This window comes from Rutidosis leptorrhynchoides, chromosome 11 (genome assembly GCF_046630445.1).
Source record: "Rutidosis leptorrhynchoides isolate AG116_Rl617_1_P2 chromosome 11, CSIRO_AGI_Rlap_v1, whole genome shotgun sequence".
NCBI lineage: Eukaryota > Viridiplantae > Streptophyta > Magnoliopsida > Asterales > Asteraceae > Rutidosis > Rutidosis leptorrhynchoides.
In genome coordinates, this window is record NC_092343.1 from 134,474,468 (window position 1) to 134,498,585 (window position 24,118).

At 35.5% G+C, this 24,118-nt stretch overlaps 1 protein-coding gene across 3 annotated transcripts; it reads right to left on the minus strand.

Annotated features, from left to right (window-relative positions):
* Positions 1-18,188: 18,188 nt before the first annotated feature.
* Positions 18,189-23,798, minus strand: LOC139876538 (uncharacterized). Of its 3 annotated transcripts, none has more exons than XR_011768176.1 (5): positions 23,475-23,798; positions 22,537-22,776; positions 21,936-22,014; positions 20,532-21,494; positions 18,189-18,957 (listed from the first exon to the last, which is right to left on the minus strand). XR_011768176.1 is itself a non-coding variant. In XM_071863875.1 (4 exons), the coding sequence occupies exons 1-4, from the start codon at positions 23,744-23,746 to the stop codon at positions 20,982-20,984; spliced, it is 1,104 nt and encodes a 367-aa protein (XP_071719976.1). In that variant the 5' UTR covers positions 23,747-23,798; the 3' UTR covers positions 20,331-20,981. The 3 variants fall into 3 exon arrangements, 1 of the variants encoding a protein (XP_071719976.1); XR_011768175.1 differs by having other exon boundaries at positions 18,189-18,962; XM_071863875.1 differs by lacking the exon at positions 18,189-18,957 and having other exon boundaries at positions 20,331-21,494.
* Between the last annotated feature and the right edge of the window lie 320 nt (positions 23,799-24,118).

Here is a 24,118-nt window from a genome sequence, read left to right on the forward strand (position 1 = left end):
GTGTTGAAGCAGTGATTAATGATTGTTAAGTCATTAACGAAGGATGTACATCATAGCATATTAGTGATATGATTTAACCAAGTAGTACATACTAGTTAAGATTCACACGTAATAGTTTAGTACGAAAAGATTTATTATTGTTCCAAACCATATATATATAAAGTATACATATATAATTATTTTTTTTTCAGGAAGAATGAGTCAATACATCTTAACTCACAATTACTAATATTCCTTGGTATCTATGGGGTGTATGATGTTGATATCCGAAGTACCGAGTGTGATGTTGAGGTGTGGGATGCGGATGTTGTTGTTGGTGAAGCTGATGATGTTGGTGGTGATGTTGATGGTACTGGTGGTGCTGGCTATGCTGCTGGTGCTGCTGATGCTCTTAGATTTCGCACCATATTCTCCAGAGCCACTACTCGAGCGCGAAGCTCGTTGACTTCTTCTACTATTCCGGGATGATTGGCGGTTCGGACAAGTGGATGAATAAGATCTAGAATTCTGGATATTAGATATTCGTGGCGGGATATCCTGGAAATGAGGGTGAAAATGGTGTTCCGAATTGGTTCGCCAGTAAGTGCTTCAGGTTCTTCACCAAGAGGTGAATTCAGTTGGTGGAAGGGATCGCCTTCTTCTCGCCTCCATTGATTAAGTCGACTACGAACCCACCTCCAATTCATCCAGAAAAGATGATGGCTAATAGGTTCGTTCGTTCCGGTTACGCTTTCCATGGAGCTCGAGGAATCAGATGAGAAATCCATATTATGTGTTTGGAATAGGGTTTGATATGAATTGAGTGTTGGATGCTATGTTTGTCTCCTTGAATATGTGTATATATAGCAAAAGATTTTCGTAATTTACGGAAGAAATTTAGGAAAAGTGTTAGACAAATTCTAGTGGGATAGATATGATAAGATATGATTTGTCTATACTCCAATAATGGCAGTATGATGTCGGTGGATCAAAAATGATAAGCATTGAGAAGTAGTGATCGGTCATGACTAGCAGTGAGAGGCGGCGTTGAGTAGTAGTAAGCAACGATAAATAGCAAGGAGTAGTGGTATAAGATGATGAGTATGTCCAGGCAGTGTCTTCGTAGTGCCAAGTAGAAATCAGGGGTGACGGACAGTGTCGGGTAGTGACGAATTGTGACGTGATTACACGCTCCTTATAGGTTATAATAACAATTAAATCGTACGGTGTAATTTTCTACTCATATTTGAAATTAAACGATTTATGTTCTAAACGGTATTTATCCAAGTAACCTACTTGACTCGCTCCCAATTCCTTATTTTGCGATGTCGGAACTTCAATATGAGTTACCGTAATGTAATCCCGGTCATTACATTACGCTATCTCACATTTCCATTCGACATAACTCCATAATTTCAAGATGGCGTAATCAACTTAATTTAGTTAAATCTCGCGTCACGTGTACGTATGTGATTTGTAGTATAACGTTTAGTTCAAGTCCATATCATATGGGTATAGGGTGTATATGTACGTGATGTAATGTGTAGCCCTACATGTCGTATTGTGAAGCAAATAGTGCATGTATGGTGTATAAAAGTCATCCAAGACACACGACTATAGTCTAGAGTTCACTAATGCGCCCTACGGTTAGACACACTAATGTATCCTAGTTCCCTATAACCAAAGCTCTGATACCAAATGTAACACCCCGTCAAAAATCCCTTTAACGGAATGTTAACTCTGGTCCCAGTGCTTGGCTTGACTTCTACGTAATAGCAATATTCTACAGCAGAAGCAATTAATACCTGAGAATAAAACACGCAAAATGGATCAACAATAATGTTGAGTGAATCTACAAGTTTTAGGTAAACAATACAGTATGTTTAAGAAATACATTTCGAAAACGTTTATTAGTGGAAGACCTCCAAGGTTCAATGTTAAAAGTTTGTAGACAACTTCGTGTCCCATTTCAAAAGTTTGTTGACATTACCATGTCAAGTTTCAATCATTTGTAGACAATACCATGTCAAGTTTCAAATATTCGTAGACAATACCATGTCAAGTTTTATCTCATTTGTTCGTAAACCACAGTTTTAAATAACGTTGTATAGTATCTGAAAAATAGTTATCAGAAAATAGTTTAAGTTCCTTGACCACGAGATTCTACAAGTACAACTCCAAGTTGCGAAACGTTTGCATAATCTATGAGCACCTGAATACTAGCAATGACCCGAGTATAGAATCCACTATACCCGTCTTTACCTCATAAAATGTTATACATTTGTTCAAATATATTATGTTCAAAGTAAATGCACCACAGTTAATATTGTAGGGTGAGGTTGTCAACCTAACGGATCCGTCCATCTAAATTGTGCCTACACCGATGGTATTTAAAGTATTCAAGCTAGAGGCTTTTTGAACAAACTCAATATGCATATATAGTACTCATGTCAATACAAAAGCATTTGATAATGTATGTATAACAGCGTGTATTCTCATCCCTGAAAAACATGTAAAAAGCGGGACTGTAGACTCACCTTTGAATAAAGCTCGGATTGAAAAGTGGACAATTTACTTGTACGGTTTATAGCCGAGTAATGCAACCTAAGTATATGTATTTAGGTTGGTCAGTAAATATTTCTTAAACAAGTGTGGTTTCATAGTATAAGTTGTCTTATTGCTCGAATCGACGCGTTTCAAAGTAGAAGTCAACATACAGTCAACTAATTCATGCAAGTCAAACAAAGTCAACCGAAGTCAAACCGAAAGTCAAACTTGGTCAAAGTAGTCAACTAAAGTCAACATCAGTAGGTTCATGTCAAATGTTGGTCAACATATCAAACCTAAGTCAAACAACACGTTTTAGATCATAATTGATCAATTTCACAATTTCAGTTTATCGTTGTGCACAAAGTTCATGTACATGTAGCAAACTTAGCATATTATCTCATAGTACAAAATTCAAGTAAACATGGCAAAATCCATCATAAGTATACTCAAAATTGATTCCAAAAAGTCCAGCCAGGGTCTCATACGATAATTAAAAGTCAAGAATCAGAAGGGGTACATTTGGGGTTCACCAAGTCAGTTTCTGACCGCGCACTGATTTGGTTTTAGCTATAACCGGAGTTAGGAACATGAAATAAATACAATACCAGTGGCCATAGTTCACAAACAAGTTAAACTAACACATATCAAAAATCGAGCAATTTTGGTTTAGCCAATTTGTACAGTTTATTCATGCAAATTGAACATTCAGTTTTTCAGCTCAAATCAGAATTTACATAAAGTATGGCCCTATTGTGCCCAATGCATAAGGTTTCAGAGATTGACATAAACTAACAATAAGTCACATATCATGTTAAAATTCATATTCCAGAAGCTTACATGCTCATTCAATAAACACAATCCACAGAGTATAAAACAGTGAGCAATTTACAGATTCGATTCTAGTTTCGCTAGTCACATTTGCACGCGATTAGCCGAAGATATATATACAACTAGCCTATGATATCTACATGAAAGATGAAGTAATTTTTGTGTAGATTTCAAATATGCAAATATTTAATCACAGAAGCTAACAAATTTTATCATACAAGGTTGTTTTCATGCAAGTGCTGTATAAAACTACTTTTACACTAATTCAAGCATATCTCGGGTTTTACATAAGCAAATGACACGATATCCTAGTGTAAACTGAGTGTTTTTAAATTACCTATCCAATGGTATAAATTTCACAATCCAATTCGTGGTCTATCAAACCCAGATTTCTGATCAATCACAAAAACACAACGTTAATTTCAATTGGCCATAACTTGATCATCCGGAAATGAAATCAAGCGAATCCAAAGCCTAAAATCAATAGTTTTTTGCAAGGAATATAATTATAATATAATATCATACAATTGAAAAATTAAAATTACTGTACACATCAAATACAAATTCGGTGTTCGCATAAAACAATTAAGACGAGCAATTTATCGCATCTAGTATTCATCAAACATCAAGACTTGAGCAATAGACAACCTAATCCATGAAACCTTAATAAAAATCTGATTTTAAAGATTAGAGTTTATGTGTTTATACATTTGATCACAAAATCGTTTATACAAACGCGTAGAGAAAGATGCAAGCAACAATATTGATCAAAGAAGCAAAAACAAGAGATCAAAACTTGATGGAGAATTGTAGGGATGAAGGTATGAGATTATTTGGTGTGTATGGGGCTGCAATCATGGAGCAAGAATGATAGGAAAAAGAATGGGACATGTTCTCTTGTTACTTAGAAATTAAGAGAATATAGTTAGTGTCCTAAACAACCAAAAGTCAACAAACATGGGCCTAAACTAATAGTCAACATGCATTGGCTACTCATGGGACCAAGGATGATGAGGTATGAGGTCATGGCCATGTGGCCTCGGGCTCGGGTCTCGGGCTCGTTTTGTGTAAAAGCTCGTTCGCGCGTGGTTCGTTTCGAGTGCCATTAACCGTACCGAATCTCCGGAACGTTAACTAGTCGTTGAAACAAAATCACCGTGTTTAATTCATTAAGTAAATAATAAATTAAATTTCTTTCATAAGTTCAATAATTATTAAGAATAATTATTCTATCATTTTTCTGAGTTCCGTTAACTGAAAAGTTTTCTAGGCGATTAACTTTAATCGTATCGTTTCTAGTTTAATTCGTCAACCGAATTAAGTTCACTAATTAATATAACATATTAATTCAAGTAATTCACTAAGGATCAAGTACGCATTTAATTACTTTAAATACGAAAAAGTTTCACGTAGCCACTGTTAACTATTCTGAAAAAAAAAATTGGCGTATGAAAATTGTATGATTTAACTAACGATCGTCAAGTATTTAACGGAAGTTTTAACGGAAAAACTCGGGTTGTTACAGACGAGTATATCGGATTCAAGTGCGTCTAATGTTACAATTGTGGCGTGAGAGGTCACAAGATTTGGGAATGTTCGGTGCCAAAGGGTGATGGCATGGTGTGCTTCAATTGCCAAAGAGAAGGACATCGCAAGTCAAAATATCCCGAGTTAGCGGGGACGGGTGTAACGAGAAGACGTTAAGGTACTTTTCGTTTTAATAAAAATGTCCTTTAATTATTTATTATGTGCCGATGAGTTCGGTTTGTTAAATGTCTTGTGTTGTGCATATTATTGTTATGGGTGACGTTCCTAATGGAATTACCCTACGGTGGTGTTTGGATTGATGGGTGACGGGCGTAAGACTTGGTGTAACCAAGCATTCTTTAGTGTTTGGTAAATGTTTCTACCAAGCCATGGGAATGGGCTTTGGTGTTCGGTTGTTAAGCGCGTGTTCGCTTTCGTGTTGTGAATGGTGGAACCATGAGGTTCATCGGGTGGATGGAACCCGAGAGTTCAAGTGTTTGATCTCGATGTATGTTAGTGAGGGAGTCTACGTGACACGATGTTAGGTGCCTCTTTCATACCTACTAGCGTGGTATTCGACTCCGATGGTGTTGCGATCACATTGAACTTAGGGTACCAGTGAGAAACCCTTAGGTGCTTGAGTGACGGTGTGGAAATTACAAGTGATAGCAACCCGGTGATTTCTAGAGTGATACTTGTACGGTTTGGTAAGTATTTCGGTTGAAGTAGCGAAGGATAATCCGAAATCCTTCGATGCTGAAGGTTGGAGCAAGGTATCGTGATGTGTATATCGTGGGATACTATTATCTCCATGATGTGGTTATAGAACGGAGTTCTAAGTGGGGGAGTTTGTACTCTCGCACGAAGATGTTCTAGTGTGTTGATATTGGACGATACTCGTATAGATTTGAGGCTAGCATTGAGACCTACGTTGGTCGATTGTGGTAAAAGTACGGTTTGGAATAAATTGTACTTATGGTTTTGGATTTAAATTACCACCAAGGTGGTAATGTGGTGAATCTCGTTGGGAGATAAATGGAAGTGTTTGACGAGCAAGGTGGGATTCCCGGTTAAGGGATGTGCATGTCGGATTCTCTTCTAGAGAATTATTGTTTTGTGCCTATGTGCGATATATGTGGTTCTTGCTCGATTGTGATGGCGTTGAGTATGCCTTCGTATGATGTGTGCGTAAAGATTCCAAGAGAATGGAATGTTTCTAAGTATTTGTATATACTTGTTGTTTGAGGTGGATGGTTAGTGTATTCCATTAGGATTCACTATGGTGTAGCAGGGCGCGATGTTACACTACTCGTTGTGATCGAGGCCAAAAGAGCGTGTGTTGATGGTTAGTGTATTCCTTTAGGATTCACTATGGTGTAGCAGGGCGCGATGTTCCACTACTCGTTGATTGAGGCCAAAAGAACGTGTGTGATTGGTGAGTTACGGTCGTTGACTTGGTCCGCTAACTTCATCTTGGGAGTAGTGTTATATCGGCATGGTATAACGTTATCGGGAAATGCGAGTACCGGTAGGGAATGGGAGTACCATTCCTGTGTTGAGATTTGGGAAGTGAGTCTCATGTGGTGCGGATTCACAATGACACGTGTATATGCGGTCATTCTATTGGGATAGTGACTCTCGTGTAGTTCGGATTCACTAGGGCGCGTGTAGTTCAACTAATCTGATTGTTGTTGCGGTGGAGGTAGTGAGTCGCGTGTGGTGCGGATTCACTAAGGCGCGTGTAGTTTGGCCAACCTTCATGTGGATTTGGGAACCATTGGTTGATGGTTTGGTCGTGAGGACCATGTTGTGTGATTAGTGATGCAATAGCCGTGTTTGCGCACTACAGGGATGTTAAGTGGGAAGTGTTATCCGTAAGGATTCGCTTTTATTTCGGTCTTCATCGGTTTGGTTGTTGACCTTATTTTGGTATGTGGTTGTTACTAGCAATGTACTTGGTATGGGTACACTAGGAGTTGATATCTCGGTTCGAGATTATATGAGTTTTCCCGATGTGAGGGATTAAGCAGGTTCTTGTGCTCGGATTTGTGGATTCGATAAATCGCGAGTGACAATTTAGTTGTAAAGGTGATTCATTGAGAAGAATTTCCTATAGGTGATCGTTATAGACTTCGGATGTTGTGTGTATTGCATGCCTCGAAGTGCGTGCAAGTGTGTATTTAGTTAATGGATTAATATTTGGGTTAATGAGGAATGTGGTGGAAGTCGGAATGGAACGATTGTTGAGGACTGTTGGGTGTAGTTCCGGATTGGTTAAGTGACGAGGATCACGAGGACGTGATCGAATTTAAGTGGGGGAGAGTTGTAACACCCCGTTTTTCCTCGTACATGTCCTAAGGTACATATTTAATCTTTAGAACGTTTATACTTGGTTGTATATGTGGTTAAACGACTTAAGAATCGAGTTTAGGGACCCTACTGGTAGACTGTCGCGTTCAGGAGTGAAGTGTCGCGTATTGGATCATCGCGATACGCGATGTATCAGGTTGAAACGCGACGTGTTGCAAAACCTGCCTCCTGTCCAATTATCGCGTGTTGGTCTGAATTGTCGCGTATGGGTCATCGCGGAATGCGACCAGCAGTCGCGAAACGCGACTATGTCACTGAACTGATTAAATTGACCCGTTTTTAATGGGATCTTTTGGGGTGTTTTGGTAATTTTTCATTGTGGACGGGTTTTATACCCCAAATCAGTTTCAACCCTTATCCCAATCTCATTTTTCACACACTACACCTCCTTCATCAAACCCTAGAGTGAGAAACTCATTTTAGAGAGAGAGAGAGAGAGAGAGCTCCATTTGGAGAAGAAGAAGAGTGTTTCGGGTGAAAGCTCAAGTGTTAAAGTTGTTCTACTCGTCAACGACATCATTTTGGTGGTATTGGTAAGTTCTAACTCCCAGTTTCATTGTTTGATTTGAGATTCAATGTTAGGGTTTTGAGCTTTTTAGTTGTAAAACTCATTTAGATGATGAAGTGGGTTTGTGGAAACTAGTTATTGTTGATACTTGGCGAGTTTTGGGTTGGTTGATGATTTAACCATGTTTAAGGCTTGTAAGTGGTGCATAATCACTAGTGTTAGTGATTATAGAAGTGTTGGAATCACTTTGGATGTATTTGGATTGACTAATTTTGAAATGGGTCAAAATTAGGGTTTAGGTGTCAATTTAGGCAAGATTGGTGTTTAACAATCATGTTTGGGATTCGATTGGTGTATTAGGACCATTCTCACTTGTGTTAGTGATTATGGGTTAGTTTGGGCACGATTTGTGCTTAGAAGTGCATTTGGGTCGAATTTGCACTAATTGTCAATATGAGTTGGTTTGTAATCCACCCTAATTATGTTATTTGTTATGTGATAAATGGAATAGGTACATTCCATTGCGGATTTTGGGTTGTGCATCCATCAAGACTTCAAGGTGAGTGTAAATATACTATGTGCATCTGTATGTATATGATGGGTACGGGTTGAGTGAAGTGATTCTCGGCTATAGAGCTCACTTCACATGTAGGTGGGTTTGATGGACTTGTGTGTAGGTCCAATTGGCACGGTTGTGCTTTTTGGTTAACCACCTTTGGCGAGGTGCACACTTTGTGTGTACGATATCACATAGTCTTTTGTATGGATAATCCCGATGGCGTGGGATTGGTATTTGAGATGCGGTTGAGTAACCCCGATGATGTGGATTTTATAATCCCGGGACCATGGGTTTTGATTTAGGAGGTGTTCACGTGTGGTGCGGATTCACGATGACGCGTGTAGATTCGGTCATCATATTGAAGTAGTGGTCTCGTGTGGTGCGGATTCACTAAGGCTCGTGTAGTTTCGGCCAACCTCGATGTTGTGGTGGTAATGAAGATAGTAGTCTCGTGTGGTGCGGATTTACTAAGGCTCGTGTAGTTCGGCCAATCTTCATTTTGGTAGTTGGTATTTGGCGTTTGGTATTGGGTTAAGGGGTTAACCTTGGGCGGTTTATGCTTTGATATATATATATATATATATATATATATATATATATATATATATATATATATATATATATATATATATATATATATATATATATATATATATATATATGTATATATATATATTGTTGTATTGTTGTGATGTAGCTAACCCTCCGGGTGTAGCTTGTTGGCGTTGTACTTATGGTTGTGGTGTACTTACCTTGTTGATATTATTAGCTTGTTGTATAGCGATCGTACAGTATGCTTAGATTAGCTTGCCTTTATGCTTGGATGCTCTGATATGTGCTATTTGATTATTATTGTGTTGCGTGTTCATTTTATGCATATATATGGATGTAGTATACTTTCACTCACTAAGCGTTAGCTTACCCTCTCGTTGTTTACATTTTTTTTATAGGTTCGCGAGGTGACGGCTTGGGTAAGAATGGGCACTAGTGCTTGCGGGTTGCTTTAGAAGATTGTGCTCTAGACTTTTGATTAGGATTAGGTAGTGTTCCCAATCACCATGCTCGGTCTTTTGTTGGAAAACTTATTAGTATCTTTTGGTTATGTCAAACGGGTCTCGGGTTGTATGCCCGTTTGTGCTTCAACTTATGTAATAAATGTTTTAAAGTTTATTAAACTTACTATTGTATTAAAGATGTTTTTGGAAACATAATTGGGACCAGTTTAAATACGGGTTGGGTTGTTTCACTAATCGGTATTTTGTTCTCGGTATTTTGTTACCGAGTAAAACTTATGATTATCCTTCATACCGAATCAGAGTACTCGGTAATCAACAAAGTCGTCGGTATAGTGAAGAAAACTTATCGGTATATTGAATTCTTCTCTATACCTTAAAAAGTATCGGTATAATTCAATCTTCTCGGTACTTAGACATACCGTTCTCGGTGGCTTAAAACTATTCTGTACCCTATTCTTGATTACCATTAATTGATGTTGTTTGCCTATTGAAGAAGAAGATCAAGATAGGAGGAAATATGGGGTTAAAAGAAGGTTCACAGTTTATTGGTCCAGTTTATTGAACTCTAATTATGGTTCATTTCCTAAGAGCACGAGGTGTACGTGTTCATTTTTCGGAGTCCATTTCAAGATCGAAAATGGACATAGAAATTGATTGAAGTGGGGTTTCATTCGATGTCCTTGGTTCAAAGTCTTGGTGAGAGAAAATATGACGTGGACCAATAAAAAATAAAATAATTAAAAAAACATAAAATCAGGTTTCACACCGTCGGTAGGCCGACGGCGGTATAGACGACAACCAACGGCGGAAAGGTATCCAAAATTCCAGCGACGGTGATCGATTCTTTGAGCGTGACGGTGTGGATATTGTGTGCTCTGAATTTCTAGTTTGATGCTCGAAAAATACTTTCTTTTTCGCAGGGCCAGTCCTAACTATATTGATGCTCAGTGCGAGAAAAAAAAAATTATGCCCCATAAATTTTGCAATGAGCCAACTGACTAACTAAGCTATCTGTTTTATTTACGTTGTATATAAATTATTATATGGAAATGAATAAGATATGCAACAACAATAAACAACAACAAAACTCAATTTCATACGTGTGATGAATTAGATATAACAACTTAAAAAAACAAACTTCAAATTAAAGTTAAAAATTAAACAATATGTTAATCTACATACTAAATGTTCAATTTTAAAGATAATACCAGTGGTATGTTTTATAATTTTTCTATGACAATGGTCTTAAATACACTCTAAAGTATTGTAAAATTTAATAAGCATTATTCAAAAATAATACATAAATCGTATCTACAATGATTTAATACATAGAAAAATCCATAATTAAATTACTATAATTTTATTAAACTGGATTTGTATTCATTAAAAAAACATACTCCGTAACTAATAAAAATACAATGAATGAGGCAATATTTATGAATCCTTCGGATTGAAGTTTGACTCTTGTTGGTCGCGAAGCGTTGCAAAATGAAAAAGATCGAATGACACGTTTGGTTGCACGATCCAAGCTCTCTTTTATTATTGTAGATAAAATTTGTATCTATGTGTTGAAATTATATTAGGCGTAGGTTTCAAGTTCGGCATCTTTTCGCCTTGCGATGTGTTGTATATTGTACTTTTTTGCTTTTTGATCTCGAGTAATACAAATCTCTGCTTTTTAAAAGAAAAAAAAAAAGTTGGACTCTAGTTAGAATTAGAATGATTATTATTAAAAATTAAATTTAAATTAAATTGCTAAGTAATAAGAAAAAAATAAAAAATGTTATAATAATAATAATAATATAGATATGGATAGTCAATTTTGGTGTATACATATAGTCAATTTTGGTACACAAAGTATGTATTTTTATATTGAGATTTTAGGCTATAAATACTCATGAATGCAAGCATTAAACTTGCACCATTTCTCACACTTACAAAGTGTTTCTTTCTTTCTCTCCATTATCATCTTTGTTCTTACACTTCATTATTAGTATTCTAAATCAAGAATCAAATCACTAAAGGTAGTTATAAGCCTACTGAATTATAACATCAAGAATCAAACCACTAAAGGTAGTTATAAGCCTACTGAATTATAACATCAAGAATCAAACCACTAAAGGTAGTTATAAGCCTACTGAATTATAACACGTTATCAGCACGATAATCTTAATACTAAATATGGTTGGCTCTGCCACCAAAATGATATATGGTCGGTTATACCACCAAAATGATATATGGTCGGTTATACCACCAGAATGATATAGGTCGGTTATACCACCTGAAAAAATATATGGTCGACACTGTCGCCAAATTTTTCATTTATGTTTACTAATATTTATATTTTTGTTATATAACATTTATTTATGATTGCTTACACATGGTCGACACTGTCACCTACTTATCATTTATGTTATATTAAATTTATGTTTAATGTTTATATACTTATGAATATAAATTGACTCTAATTTATCATGATGTTTGTTTTAATTTTTGATAATAGAAAATGTCGAATCTGGAAAAGCTTAAATTTACTCCTTTAGAATCAACTGGAAACAACTACATGCCATGGGTTATAAAAGTAAAAATGCATCTTAAATCAATGGGCATTCTTGAAACCATAAATGAAAACAACACTTGTTCTGAAAAAGAACAAGCTACGGCATGTTGCTTTATTCATCAACATATTGATGAATGCTTACAAAATAATTATGTGACTGTAGAAGATCCCCATGTTTTATGGGAAGGTCTCAAAAGCAGATTCAATAATCAAAGAGAAATTTTACTTCCAGCTGCAATGGAACAATGGAGAACATTAAGGTTCCAAGACTTTAAGAAAGTAAATGAATACAGCTCAGCTCTGTATAATACATGTTCACAACTTAAATTCTGTGGACATGAAATTAGTGATGCAGACATGATGGAGAAAACTTTCTCCACAATGAATGCTGCAAACATCACAGTGCAAAGAAATTTGAGAATGCTAAAGTTCAAAACATATCCTGAACTTAATTCATATCTCTTAGTTGCAGAGCAAAATGATGAGCTATTAATGAAAAATCAGCAATCCCGTCCTACTGGTACACTTGCAATCCCTGAAGCAAATACTGCAAATAATTATAAACAGGGACAAGGACGCGGGCAAGGTCGTGGTTATAATAACCATCACCATCATCATGCCAAAAGCCATAACTATGGTAGAAACCATCCTTATGGTAATGGTAATGGGCGTGGACGTGGTCGTGGCCGTGGTGGTCAAAGAAATAGTAATCCACGAAAATATAAATATCAACCACAAAACAAGCCCATTAAACAAGATGTTGAAGAAAATTCTTCTAAAAATTCTGAAGAATCTTGCTACAGATGTGGTAGAATGGGCCACTGGGCTAATACTTGCCGAACATCTAAACATCTTGTTAAGATGTATCAGGATTCGCTGAAAGGTAAAGAAAAGGAAGTAAATTTTGTGGATAATATTGATCCAACAGTCACTGAGAAACCATCTGATTTATATGAAGATTTCTTGAATGTTTAAGTTGTGTGTCTTTTGAAAAATAAACGATTTAATATCGTCTGTCTTTGTCATTATGTTTGCTAAATGTTTCAGTACTATCTATTTGCGTTTAAAATATTGTGTAATATTAATGTACTCACTATTTATTTCTTATATATGAAGTTCAATATGAATTTTGCTGGAATACAACATCAATCAAGTGGTGGAGATCTCTGTATAGCAGACAGTGGAACTACACACACTATACTTAAATCCGAGAAATATTTTATTGATCTAAAACCAACGGAAGGAACTATACATACAATATCAGGACCTGCTAACTTGATAAAAGGGATAGGAAAGGCAAATTTCATACTACCAAATGGTACAAAATTTTTAATAAATGATGCCTTATTTTCTCCCAAATCAAGCAGAAATTTATTGAGTTTCTCCGACATATACCTTAACGGGTATGATTATCAGTCAGTGACAACAGAAAATGAGAAATATTTAAGTATCACTGACAAGAGTCATGTGGTTGAAAAACTGCTAAGACTTAGTTCTGGATTACATTATACACATATAAATGTACCAGAAATACATATGGTAGTTAACGAAAAATATATTGATCCTGGTGTATTCAGTTTATGGCATAACAGATTAGGCCATCCAGGATCAACAATGATGAAAAGGATTATTGAATGTACTCATGGACATCCACTAAAGGATAGAAAAATCCATCATGATACAATGGTTCCATGTACATCTTGCTCTCTTGGAAAATTGATAACTAGACCCTCACCACTTAAGGTTGAGAAAGAATCACCAATGTTTCTTGAAAGAATTCAAGGTGATATATGTGGACCAATTCATCCACCATGTGGACCATTTAGATATTTCATGGTTCTAATAGACGCATCTAGCAGATGGTCTCATGTTTGTCTGTTATCAAGCCGTAATGTGGCATTTGCAAAATTTCTTGCCCAAATTATTAAATTGAGAGCTCATTTTCCTGATTACACCATTAAAAGGGTGAGACTTGATAATGCTGGTGAATTTACATCTCAAGCATTTAATGACTATTGCATGTCTATAGGAATTGTTGTTGAACATTCTGTTGCTCATGTGCATACACAAAATGGTTTAGCCGAGTCATTGATTAAACGTTTACAGTTAATCGCTAGACCATTGATAATGAGAACAAAACTCCCTGTATCTATATGGGGTCATGCAATTTTACATGCTGCTGCATTGATTCGCATCAGACCAAGTGCAAGTCATAAATATTCCCCCCTACAACTTGCTTTTGGTCAAGAGCCAAATATTTCCCATCTTAGAACATTTGGTTGTGCAGTGTATGTTCCAATTGCGACACCACAACGTACAAAAATGGGTCCTCAAAGGAGGTTGGGAATATATGTTGGATATGAAACATCTTCAATATTAAGGTATATTGAACCTATGACAGGTGACGTTTTTACAGCACGTTTTGCTGATTGTCATTTTAATGAAACATTGTTCCCTAGATTAGGGGGAGAAATGAAAAATAAAGAAAATGATGTTTCATGGTGTGAACCTCAATTAAAGTATCTTGATCCTCGCACAAAAGAATGCGAGACAGAAGTTCAAAAGATAATGCATATACAAGAACTTGCAAATCAATTGCCTGATGCATTTACAGATACAAAAACGGTGACAAAATCATATATACCAGCAGTAAATACTCCAGCTCGAATTGAAATTCCAAAAGCTGGCAATAACGTCACTCATGAATCTTTGCCACGTCAGAAACGTGGAAGACCAATCGGTTCAAAGGATAAAAATCCTCGAAAAAGAAAATCAGCTGATAATGAAGTAAAAGAAAGTGTTCAAGAAGAACCACAAATCAGTACTCCTACTGCAGAGGAGATTGATGATGTCAATACAGAAATTGCAATCAATTATGCATATTCAAAAATATTATGGAACCGAAATGAAATGAAAAATCTTGATGAGAAATTTTCATTTAATGTTGCATATGACATCATGAATAATGATGATGATCCAGAACCAACATCTATGGTTGAATGTCAAAATAGACATGATTGGGCTCAATGGAAAGAAGCAATACGAGCTGAATTAGAATCACTCAATAAAAGAAAAGTTTTCGGATCCATCATTCTCACTCCTAAAGATGTGAAACCTGTAGGATACAGATGGATTTTTGTCCGAAAAAGAAATGAGAAAAATGAAGTTACAAGGTATAAAGCTAGACTTGTAGCTCAAGGTTTTTCTCAAAGACCGGGAATTGATTATGAAGAAACTTATTCTCCTGTTATGGATGCAATTACTTTTAGGTACTTAATCAGTCTGGCAGTTTCTAAAAATTTAGAAATGCATCTCATGGATGTTGTGACTGCTTATCTATATGGATCACTTGATAGTGATATATATATGAAGATACCTGAAGGATTTAAGGTACCAGAAGCATCAAATGCAAAACCCAAAGAAATGTATTCGATTAAATTACAAAGATCTTTATATGGGTTAAAACAATCGGGACGTATGTGGTATAACCGATTGAGTGATTACTTGATAAGCAAAGGGTATACAAATAATCTTACTTGCCCTTGTGTTTTCATTAAGAAAACAACATCCGGATATGTGATCATAGCTGTTTATGTTGATGATCTTAACATCATAGGTACAAATAAAGAGATCCATGAAGCCATTCAACTTCTAAAGAAAGAATTTGAAATGAAAGATCTCGGAAAAACCAAGTATTGCCTTGGTTTACAAATTGAGCATATGCCTAATGGTTTACTTGTACATCAAACAACATATACTGAAAAGATTTTGAAACGTTTCAATATGGACAAGGCAAAACCATTAAGTACTCCTATGGTTGTTAGATCACTCAATGTTGAAGCTGATCCATTTCGTCCATGTGAAGATCAAGAAGACATTCTTGGACCAGAAGTACCATATCTTAGTGCAATTGGAGCTCTTATGTATCTTACAAATTGTACAAGACCTGACATTTCTTTTGCAGTTAATTTGTTGGCAAGGTTCAGCTCTGCTCCTACCAAAAGACACTGGAATGGGATCAAACACATATTTCGATACCTTCGAGGAACTACTGATTTAGGATTATTTTATTCTAACGAATCAAAACAAGATTTGGTTGGTTATGCAGATGCAGGTTATTTATCTGATCCACATAAAGCTAAATCTCAAACTGGATATGTATTCCTAAATGGAGGTACTGCAATATCATGGCGTTCTCAAAAACAAACACTTGTTGCTACATCGTCAAATCATGCCGAAGTGATTGCATTACATGAAGCTACTCGAGAATGTTTTTGGTTGAGATCAATGACACAACTCATTACTGATTCTTGTGGACTAGAACGCGATAAAAGTCCAACAACTATCTTTGAAGATAATGCAGCTTGCATAGCACAGATGAAAGAAGGGTATATCAAAAGTGACCGAACAAAACACATACCACCTAGATTCTTCTCATACACTCAAAATCTCATTAAGGACAACCAGATTGAAATGAGATATGTGCAATCTAGCAAAAACTCTGCTGATCTTTTCACGAAAGCACTTCCAACTGCTATTTTCAGAACACACGTTCATAACATTGGCATGAGACATGTTCAAAAGATGTAACAGCTGAAGCGATGTCTACTTGAGGGGGAGTCAACTCCATGCTGCACTCTTTTTCCCTTAGCTAAAGTTTTTTTTCCCACTGGGTTTTCTTTAGCAAGGTTTTTAACGAGGCAGTAATTTATAGTTGATCTTCAACAAAATAAAATTGCTATCCAAGGGGGAGTGTTATAATAATAATAATAATATAGATATGGATAGTCAATTTTGGTGTATACATATAGTCAATTTTGGTACACAAAGTATGTATTTTTATATTGAGATTTTAGGCTATAAATACTCATGAATGCAAGCATTAAACTTGCACCATTTCTCACACTTACAAAGTGTTTCTTTCTTTCTCTCCATTATCATCTTTGTTCTTACACTTCATTATTAGTATTCTAAATCAAGAATCAAATCACTAAAGGTAGTTATAAGCCTACTGAATTATAACATCAAGAATCAAACCACTAAAGGTAGTTATAAGCCTACTGAATTATAACATCAAGAATCAAACCACTAAAGGTAGTTATAAGCCTACTGAATTATAACAAAAAACAACTTTTGAATAGTCATTTCACGTAGCAATCCCTATAAGATAGTGGATATAGGGGCCGAGATGTTAAAGTTTTAAAGTTGGGGATTAAAGCCATACATACTATAATATTAAAGGACATGATAATTAAATATTTCAATAAACAGTCATCTTCTTTGTATAAACACCAACACCTGCAACTTTATTCTCTCTCAAACATAAACCCTAAATTCTTTAATCGTCCTCCATAGCTTAAGGAAAATTACATCAATATTACCTTATAAATCCAAAAAGATCATATAACCCGATTAAATCATTTAGGGTTAAAGCCACAAATTAGCTATATAATTTCTCGAATGTCCTGATGTCGTCCATATACCCGATTGCGTCCCGCTGTCGTCTACAAACTTTCAAAAAATGTAACGATGTCGCCCATTATACTTTTTTTTACCTGTAACGAAAACAACTGATGACGTGGCTTCAAAGTAGTCATGACACGCCGGTGATACATCGGAGCAGAAACTGAAAGTATATGGGTGACATCGGAACACAACTGAAAGTAAATGGGTGACATCGGGACATAAAAAATGAAAAATAAAAGTTAAATAATTAACTTTACCGGTTAAGCAGGTAACCGGTAACGAAATGTTGACATTGGTACATTTTTTGAAAGTTTGTAGACAACAGTACGTAAATGGGTATATGGGCGACAACAGAATATTTGAGAAAGTATATAGCCAATTTGTGGCTTTAACCCAATCATTAATAATCAGTTTCTTCGACTTTAATTTTTTTCGAAATAAAAATATGATGCCCCCTGTTTTTTGTTGCCCAGTGTGATTGCACGCTTGGGCCAGCCCCAGACCCACCCCTGCTTTTTGGTGTACTTGGTATAAGTGAAGCCATAGTATACTATAGCCCAATTACTTTGATAAAACTACTGATGCCCAAAGTTTACTCTAGCCCCAAGTTAGACCAAGCCCAATCAATAGTCCGGTTAAAAATTTGATTAGATATTTTTCGTTTGATAAAATAACGATAACATAGAAAAAAAGCTTTTATCAATAGATGAAAACGACTAATAAAGATATAATCGAGACAAAAACGCTGCAAGGCTCGGAGACAGTAAACGTATTCTAATACTAATCAAAGAGGAAAAGCTAACTAAACCCGTCTAACCAAACACCAAAAATTTAATTAAATTGAAGTGCATCTCAATCTCAATTAACATTTAAAGCAGTCAACAAATCAAACATCCTATCAAGTGCTTCATTAAAGTCCAGTCCATCAAACTAGCAAGGATACCAATTCCTGGGTATCATGCCAATTGATCAAATGATGAGAGTAATACATTCACTAAACCCAATTTTTGTTGAGGTCTGTGGTTTGCAACATCTGCACTTCTCCACTGCTAATTTAAATAGAAAACAATAAAGAAAATATATTGGCGGTTATGTTTACTCTCAAATGCAAACAATTTTTTGCCAAAGTTATACATGTGCACAAAATAATCTTAACATAATTGACCGATGCCGCTTCCCTTTTTGAGAATCCATGAAGCCATCATTCAGTGTAGTTGTATCATCTTCTGGTTTGAAGTCGGGTAGCTTCTGAAGCACATCATTAGGTGTAGTTGTATCATTTTCTAGTCTGTAGTTGCGTAGCTTCTGAATCACATCATCAAGTGTAGTTGTCCGTTCTATCAGCATATTCTGCAGAAATGGCTTGTAGGATTTGGGTAATGATGCCAACATTAATAGTGCTAAGTCCTCCTCTTTCATTTCCTCATCAATGTAAGACAACTCACAAACTAATTGATCAAAAGAGTCTATATGGTCATTCAGATCATCTCCTTCCTCGAGTTTCAGCAAGTACAATTCCTTCTTAACACAAAATCGATCCTTCATCTCCTTCAATGATTTGGGTAATGATGCCATAATAATAACATGATTCTTCCTAAACTTCATTTAATCATTAAAGATTATGTTATTTACTAGTATTTATGAAGATTTGTACAGACAATGTTTAATTATATATTTCTATATTTAATGGTTGTTTTATAGATGACTCATATAGCATTGCCAACGGGCCTCGTGCTCAGGCTTGTCCTCGAGGACGCCGTTGGGAATGGTGCGTCCTCGCCTTGCCCTCAGGCTTGTCCTCCAACTTCGCCCTGCAATCTTTCTTTTGCATAGCATAATCAAACAGAAACCTCTCTCATGCTATATTTAGTTGTACCCATAGCTGAAACACGTGTAAACTAATCTATTTAATTAATTTTGGTGGGTTTGTAATTGGGAAGAAATATATTATGGTTGGGAGTGGTATGTAATGGGAAGGATATTGAGAAAGAAAAAAAAAAGCTGATGTGTCAGTGTGTGGTGAGAAGGAAGAATTTCATGATTATGAATGGTCTAATATAAAATTATCAAACAATTCGAAATATGTCAAACAAACAACGCCTAAAAAAACGAATGACCTTTTTTCCCCTAATGATAAGAAAATGCTTGAAAACAAGAAAATAAAAAATATAAAAACAAAAGTACTATTTTACCCCTAATAAATAGTGCCCACCGAACTTTTCATTCATTAGTATATAGACAAATCCCATAACCTTACGATGTTTCGGAGTATAAGTTTTGTTAATTTTGTGTAATTTGAACAAAAATGTATGGTTAACAAATTAACATCATAACCTACGGGTATATCTGGCAAAACTAGCTTGTAGCTTATAGAAAATAGCTTGTACCTGTTAGCTGAAACATGGTACCTAGTAGCTTGTAGCTGATAGGTGGTAGTTGTTGAAAAAATCACTTGTTAGAATCTGATGAGTTAAAAGTATTTTTGAGCCTGAGTCTGGGTATCACAGACTCTGGTATGAAGCAAAGAACATAAACTCTAAATATGATGACAACTGAATCTGTGAAGACTCAGATAATACTCGTGGAGACTAAATGAAGATAAGAATGGGAATATCAAGTCAACACGAAAATCATGGTAGTTTTTTTGGCTAACTGACACATGATTATTGAGTTTCGTTGTTTATCGATGAGGTAGTTTATCTAATATGTGTTCGATCAATTAAAAAATCTACAGACTCTATGTAGTTGTGTATTCATTGCTATAAAACATTTGAATTATTCTTTTGTTCAAGTCAAATAGTTTCGTACTTGATATTGCTTGAATCATTCCGATTAACCATGGATATTTTGTTTAATTGAATACTAAAGTTCTAGATCCCCTACTAGGGACCAATAGTAGCTATTAGCTTTTTATATGTATTTAGGTGTTTGGGAGAGTAGCTGAAACCGTTAAATTAAAGAGTAACGTGACAAAAACTAGAAGCTTTTACTCAAACGCTAGTTATTTAGCTTTTAACATTTTTCCTCTATCTAAAATCTTTAAACTCTTTTAACCAAATATACCCTACATCTTATTCAAAAGGATATTGAATCTGGACTACAAATTATTGTTCACAGGGATACAAAGAGAAAAAAAAGTTGTACTTGATTTGTAAAGCATTTACTTACTTCAAGAATTAATGCGTATCTGAGCTCCTTTATGACGGCTTTTATTGTTGGACGCTTGTCTTGAGATTTTGCCAAACATTTAAAGGCAACTTTTGCAAATACTTCCAATGACTTTGGACTGGTAAAATCATACACGTGTTCCACAAATACATGATCTATTATTTTATTTAATGTTCCCTCTTTGAAGCGCTTTCGTGCTACTGCTGCAAGCCCTTTGATATTTTCAGCACAATAACTTTCATCATAGGCCAATCTCCCACACATTATTTCAAATAACACGACTCCTAGAGAGTATATGTCTGATGATTTTCCTAGTTTACAAGTCCTCAAATATTCAGGATCCAAGTAAAAGTTAGTACCTGCAATACTATTTGTAATGATATTGCTACCGAGTTGGTTCAAAGGGTAAAATTTGGAAAGTCCGAAGTCAGCAATCTTGGCATTCCAATTCTAATCAAATAATATGTTGGCACTTTTGATATCACGATGGATTATCCTTTCTTTATCCGTGATGTTTGTGTGAAGATAATCCAACCCATTTGCAACATCGAGGCATATTTCAAGCCTTTTATTCCAATTAAGATAAGTTACTTTTTTGATGCATCCCAAATAATCATCTAGGCTACCATTTGAAGCAAACTCATAGATAAGGATCATTTCAGAATATTCGTTACAATAGCCAAGAAGTGAGACTATGTTGGGATGCTCACATCTACGAAGCATTTCAATTTCTAGATAGAAACCTTGTTTACCTTGCCCCTTTTCATCATTTAAGATGTGTTTTATAGCAACCGTTTTTCGATTCATATGTATTTTCTCTAGATTCTTTCCATCTAGTCCCAATAAGATATTTCTATCAATAAGGTTAAGTTCCGCTTTATAAACCTTACCATATCCACCTGATCCAATTAGGTACGTTTCAGCAAAATTCTCAGTGGCCGACTTTATGTCAGCTAGTCCAAACTTCATTAAGAAAAAATTTATGAGTTAGGAACTAATCTTTTCCACTAAATATGTAATCTTATTTCAACTTTTTTTTTTTTTTTTTTTTTTTTAAAAAGGATCAATTTGTGTGTCTAATCAAAGTTACCAAAAACAATTAAGTAATGATTCTTACATCCCTCTTTTTTTAACCATATACCACTAAATATTATATAAAATATTGTACAATACAACACAGCTCATTTAGTGGTGTATATGATCACCTCCCAATGCTTAGGTGCCTCTTGTTTGACGATTTAAACTTAATACTAAAGTATTTGCTTAATATTCTAAAAATCCAGTAATAAGCTTGTAGAAAATAAACAGGCTTATAACGTTTGGAGAACATGTGGGATCACACCAGCCGGTTGAGTCACATGTTAACATGGGAACGCATTTGGTTTAGTTAACTTTTAATATTACCTCAATAAGATTTCTTAAGGGTCCACGTAATCTGCCACGGATGTGATCAAGGATTTCTTTGATTAACTCCGTCTCTGGCCTGAAAATTATAGGTGGTTAAGATATTTAACAATCTAAGCTTCATAAGATGTATAATCTGTTTACGCTTAATCAATAACTCTGTCTCTAGCCTGGAACCATCACTAGATAGCCCAGTGGTTGGGGCCCTGAGTATGGGTTGAAAACAGCCAGGGAGTAATCCTGCTAGGCTGCGTACATCAGAGTATGAGGACGGATAACTCGCCCTCCGGGTAGCCCGACCATGAAAAATCTTCTACTTTTTTTCTGTTTCTAGCCTGATTTTTATTACTTTTAGTCATTGACCTATATTTATAAGATTATCTAAGATTTAGTTTTAGAGATCGGTACGAGAACAACAACTTTATAGATTAAATTGTAACTCAACACCAAAGGGCCATCGGCCAAGTAGTATCGAGGTGACCCCTGCAACGAACAGGTTGTTGGTTCAAGTCCAGCAAAGGAAGTTGATATATAAAAAATCGTGTTGGGTGTGTGAGTTTGCCTTTGAAAAAATGTGTAACTCAACGTTAAAAGTAGTTACCCGTCGTTTGCATCATGCCCTTTTAAATCAGCAACTTGTCTAAGTGCTTCCTTCCACTTCTCTATCTTGTTAGCCAATTCACTTCGTTTCTTCACATTAGTCTCTGCTTCCATCTTTTGTTCATGCTTTATCATTGCGTCTCCGAAGCTATTGATTTGAAACCTAACATCCTTGGGCTTGACATGATAGAAGACAGGGATAACAATATAGCTGAAGGTCATGATCAATACAAGTTCATCAAGACAGAACTAGGGGTGGTCAGTATTTGGTTTGAAACCGTGGAACCCGAAAATCAAACCGAAACCAAACCGAAAAAAAACCAAACCGAATTTGAAAAACGGTTTTCGGATCGAGTCAAACCAAAACCGAATTTGAATTCGGTTTTCGGTTCGGTTTTCGGTTTTGAAAATTCTGAATTCGGTTTAACCGAAAACCGAAGTCAAAACCGAATTCAATGTTTTTATACATTTAATTTGTATATTTATGTTTTAATGTCGTTATAATTTAGGATCCAATCAATAAAATATATTCTCACCCATATGACGATTTAATAACTCATAATATAATTATGTTACTCAAATTATTATGTTCTTCTTCTTAATTACAGAAGCGGTAAACGTCATAATTAAGCTGTAAATATTAATAAATCATCGAATTCTTTATAATTTAATAGTACGTCATTGTTTTAAAATATAAATAATTAAGACATTAGTAACGCCACAATTAAACTACCATCGTTCTCTGTTTTTTCATAATATTTGGTTTTAACCGAAAACCGAACCGAATCCGAATTTGAATTCGGTTTTCGGTTCGGTTCGGTTTTAACTTTGAATTCAGTTTTCGGTTCGGTTTTCGGTTTTGCCCAAAAAAATTTCAAAACCGAAAACACCGAACCGAATAAACCGAACAAACCGAAAACCGAACCGATGAACACCCCTAGACAGAACGATGAGGAAGCATAGTTCTCAGACAACACGATAATACAAGCTCTTGATCTTTCGATTGAAATTTTTAATTCCCGTTTAAGATGTAGCCCCCTTTGGATTTCTTGATCGTCCGAAATGGTGTTGAGATTAGCACCCTTAAGGGCTTTGTAGAGATGATCAACGAAACTATGGCTGGTATTACCACCTTGAAAACTTACATATACATCGTACAATTTATGATGATTATCACCAGCTAATGAAGATGATTCTGAAAGGATAATCATAAGCAAATGGTAAAAGGTACTAGTGATTATAAGAGATAAGTAAATAAGCAAGTTATTGTTTGTATTAGATCCTCAAATAATGTGTTTTTCACCTTACTTAAATGATCCACCAAGTCAACAGCTACTTTTTTCTTAAGGAAGTTGTTTGGAATGTTACAAAAAACTAATGCCACTTGAATTTTCACGTGGCTTCCGAAAAATTTGACGCTTTCAACTAGCAATTTAATTATTCAGATAAGTATATAATATAAAATTAAAATAAAAAATAGATTAAATTACCTCGATGTGTATTACTAGCTCCGTCCAATATTTTTTTTTTTTTCAGACATATGTTCACACAGTTTTCAAAAAGTAACGTTGTGAGTCTCTATC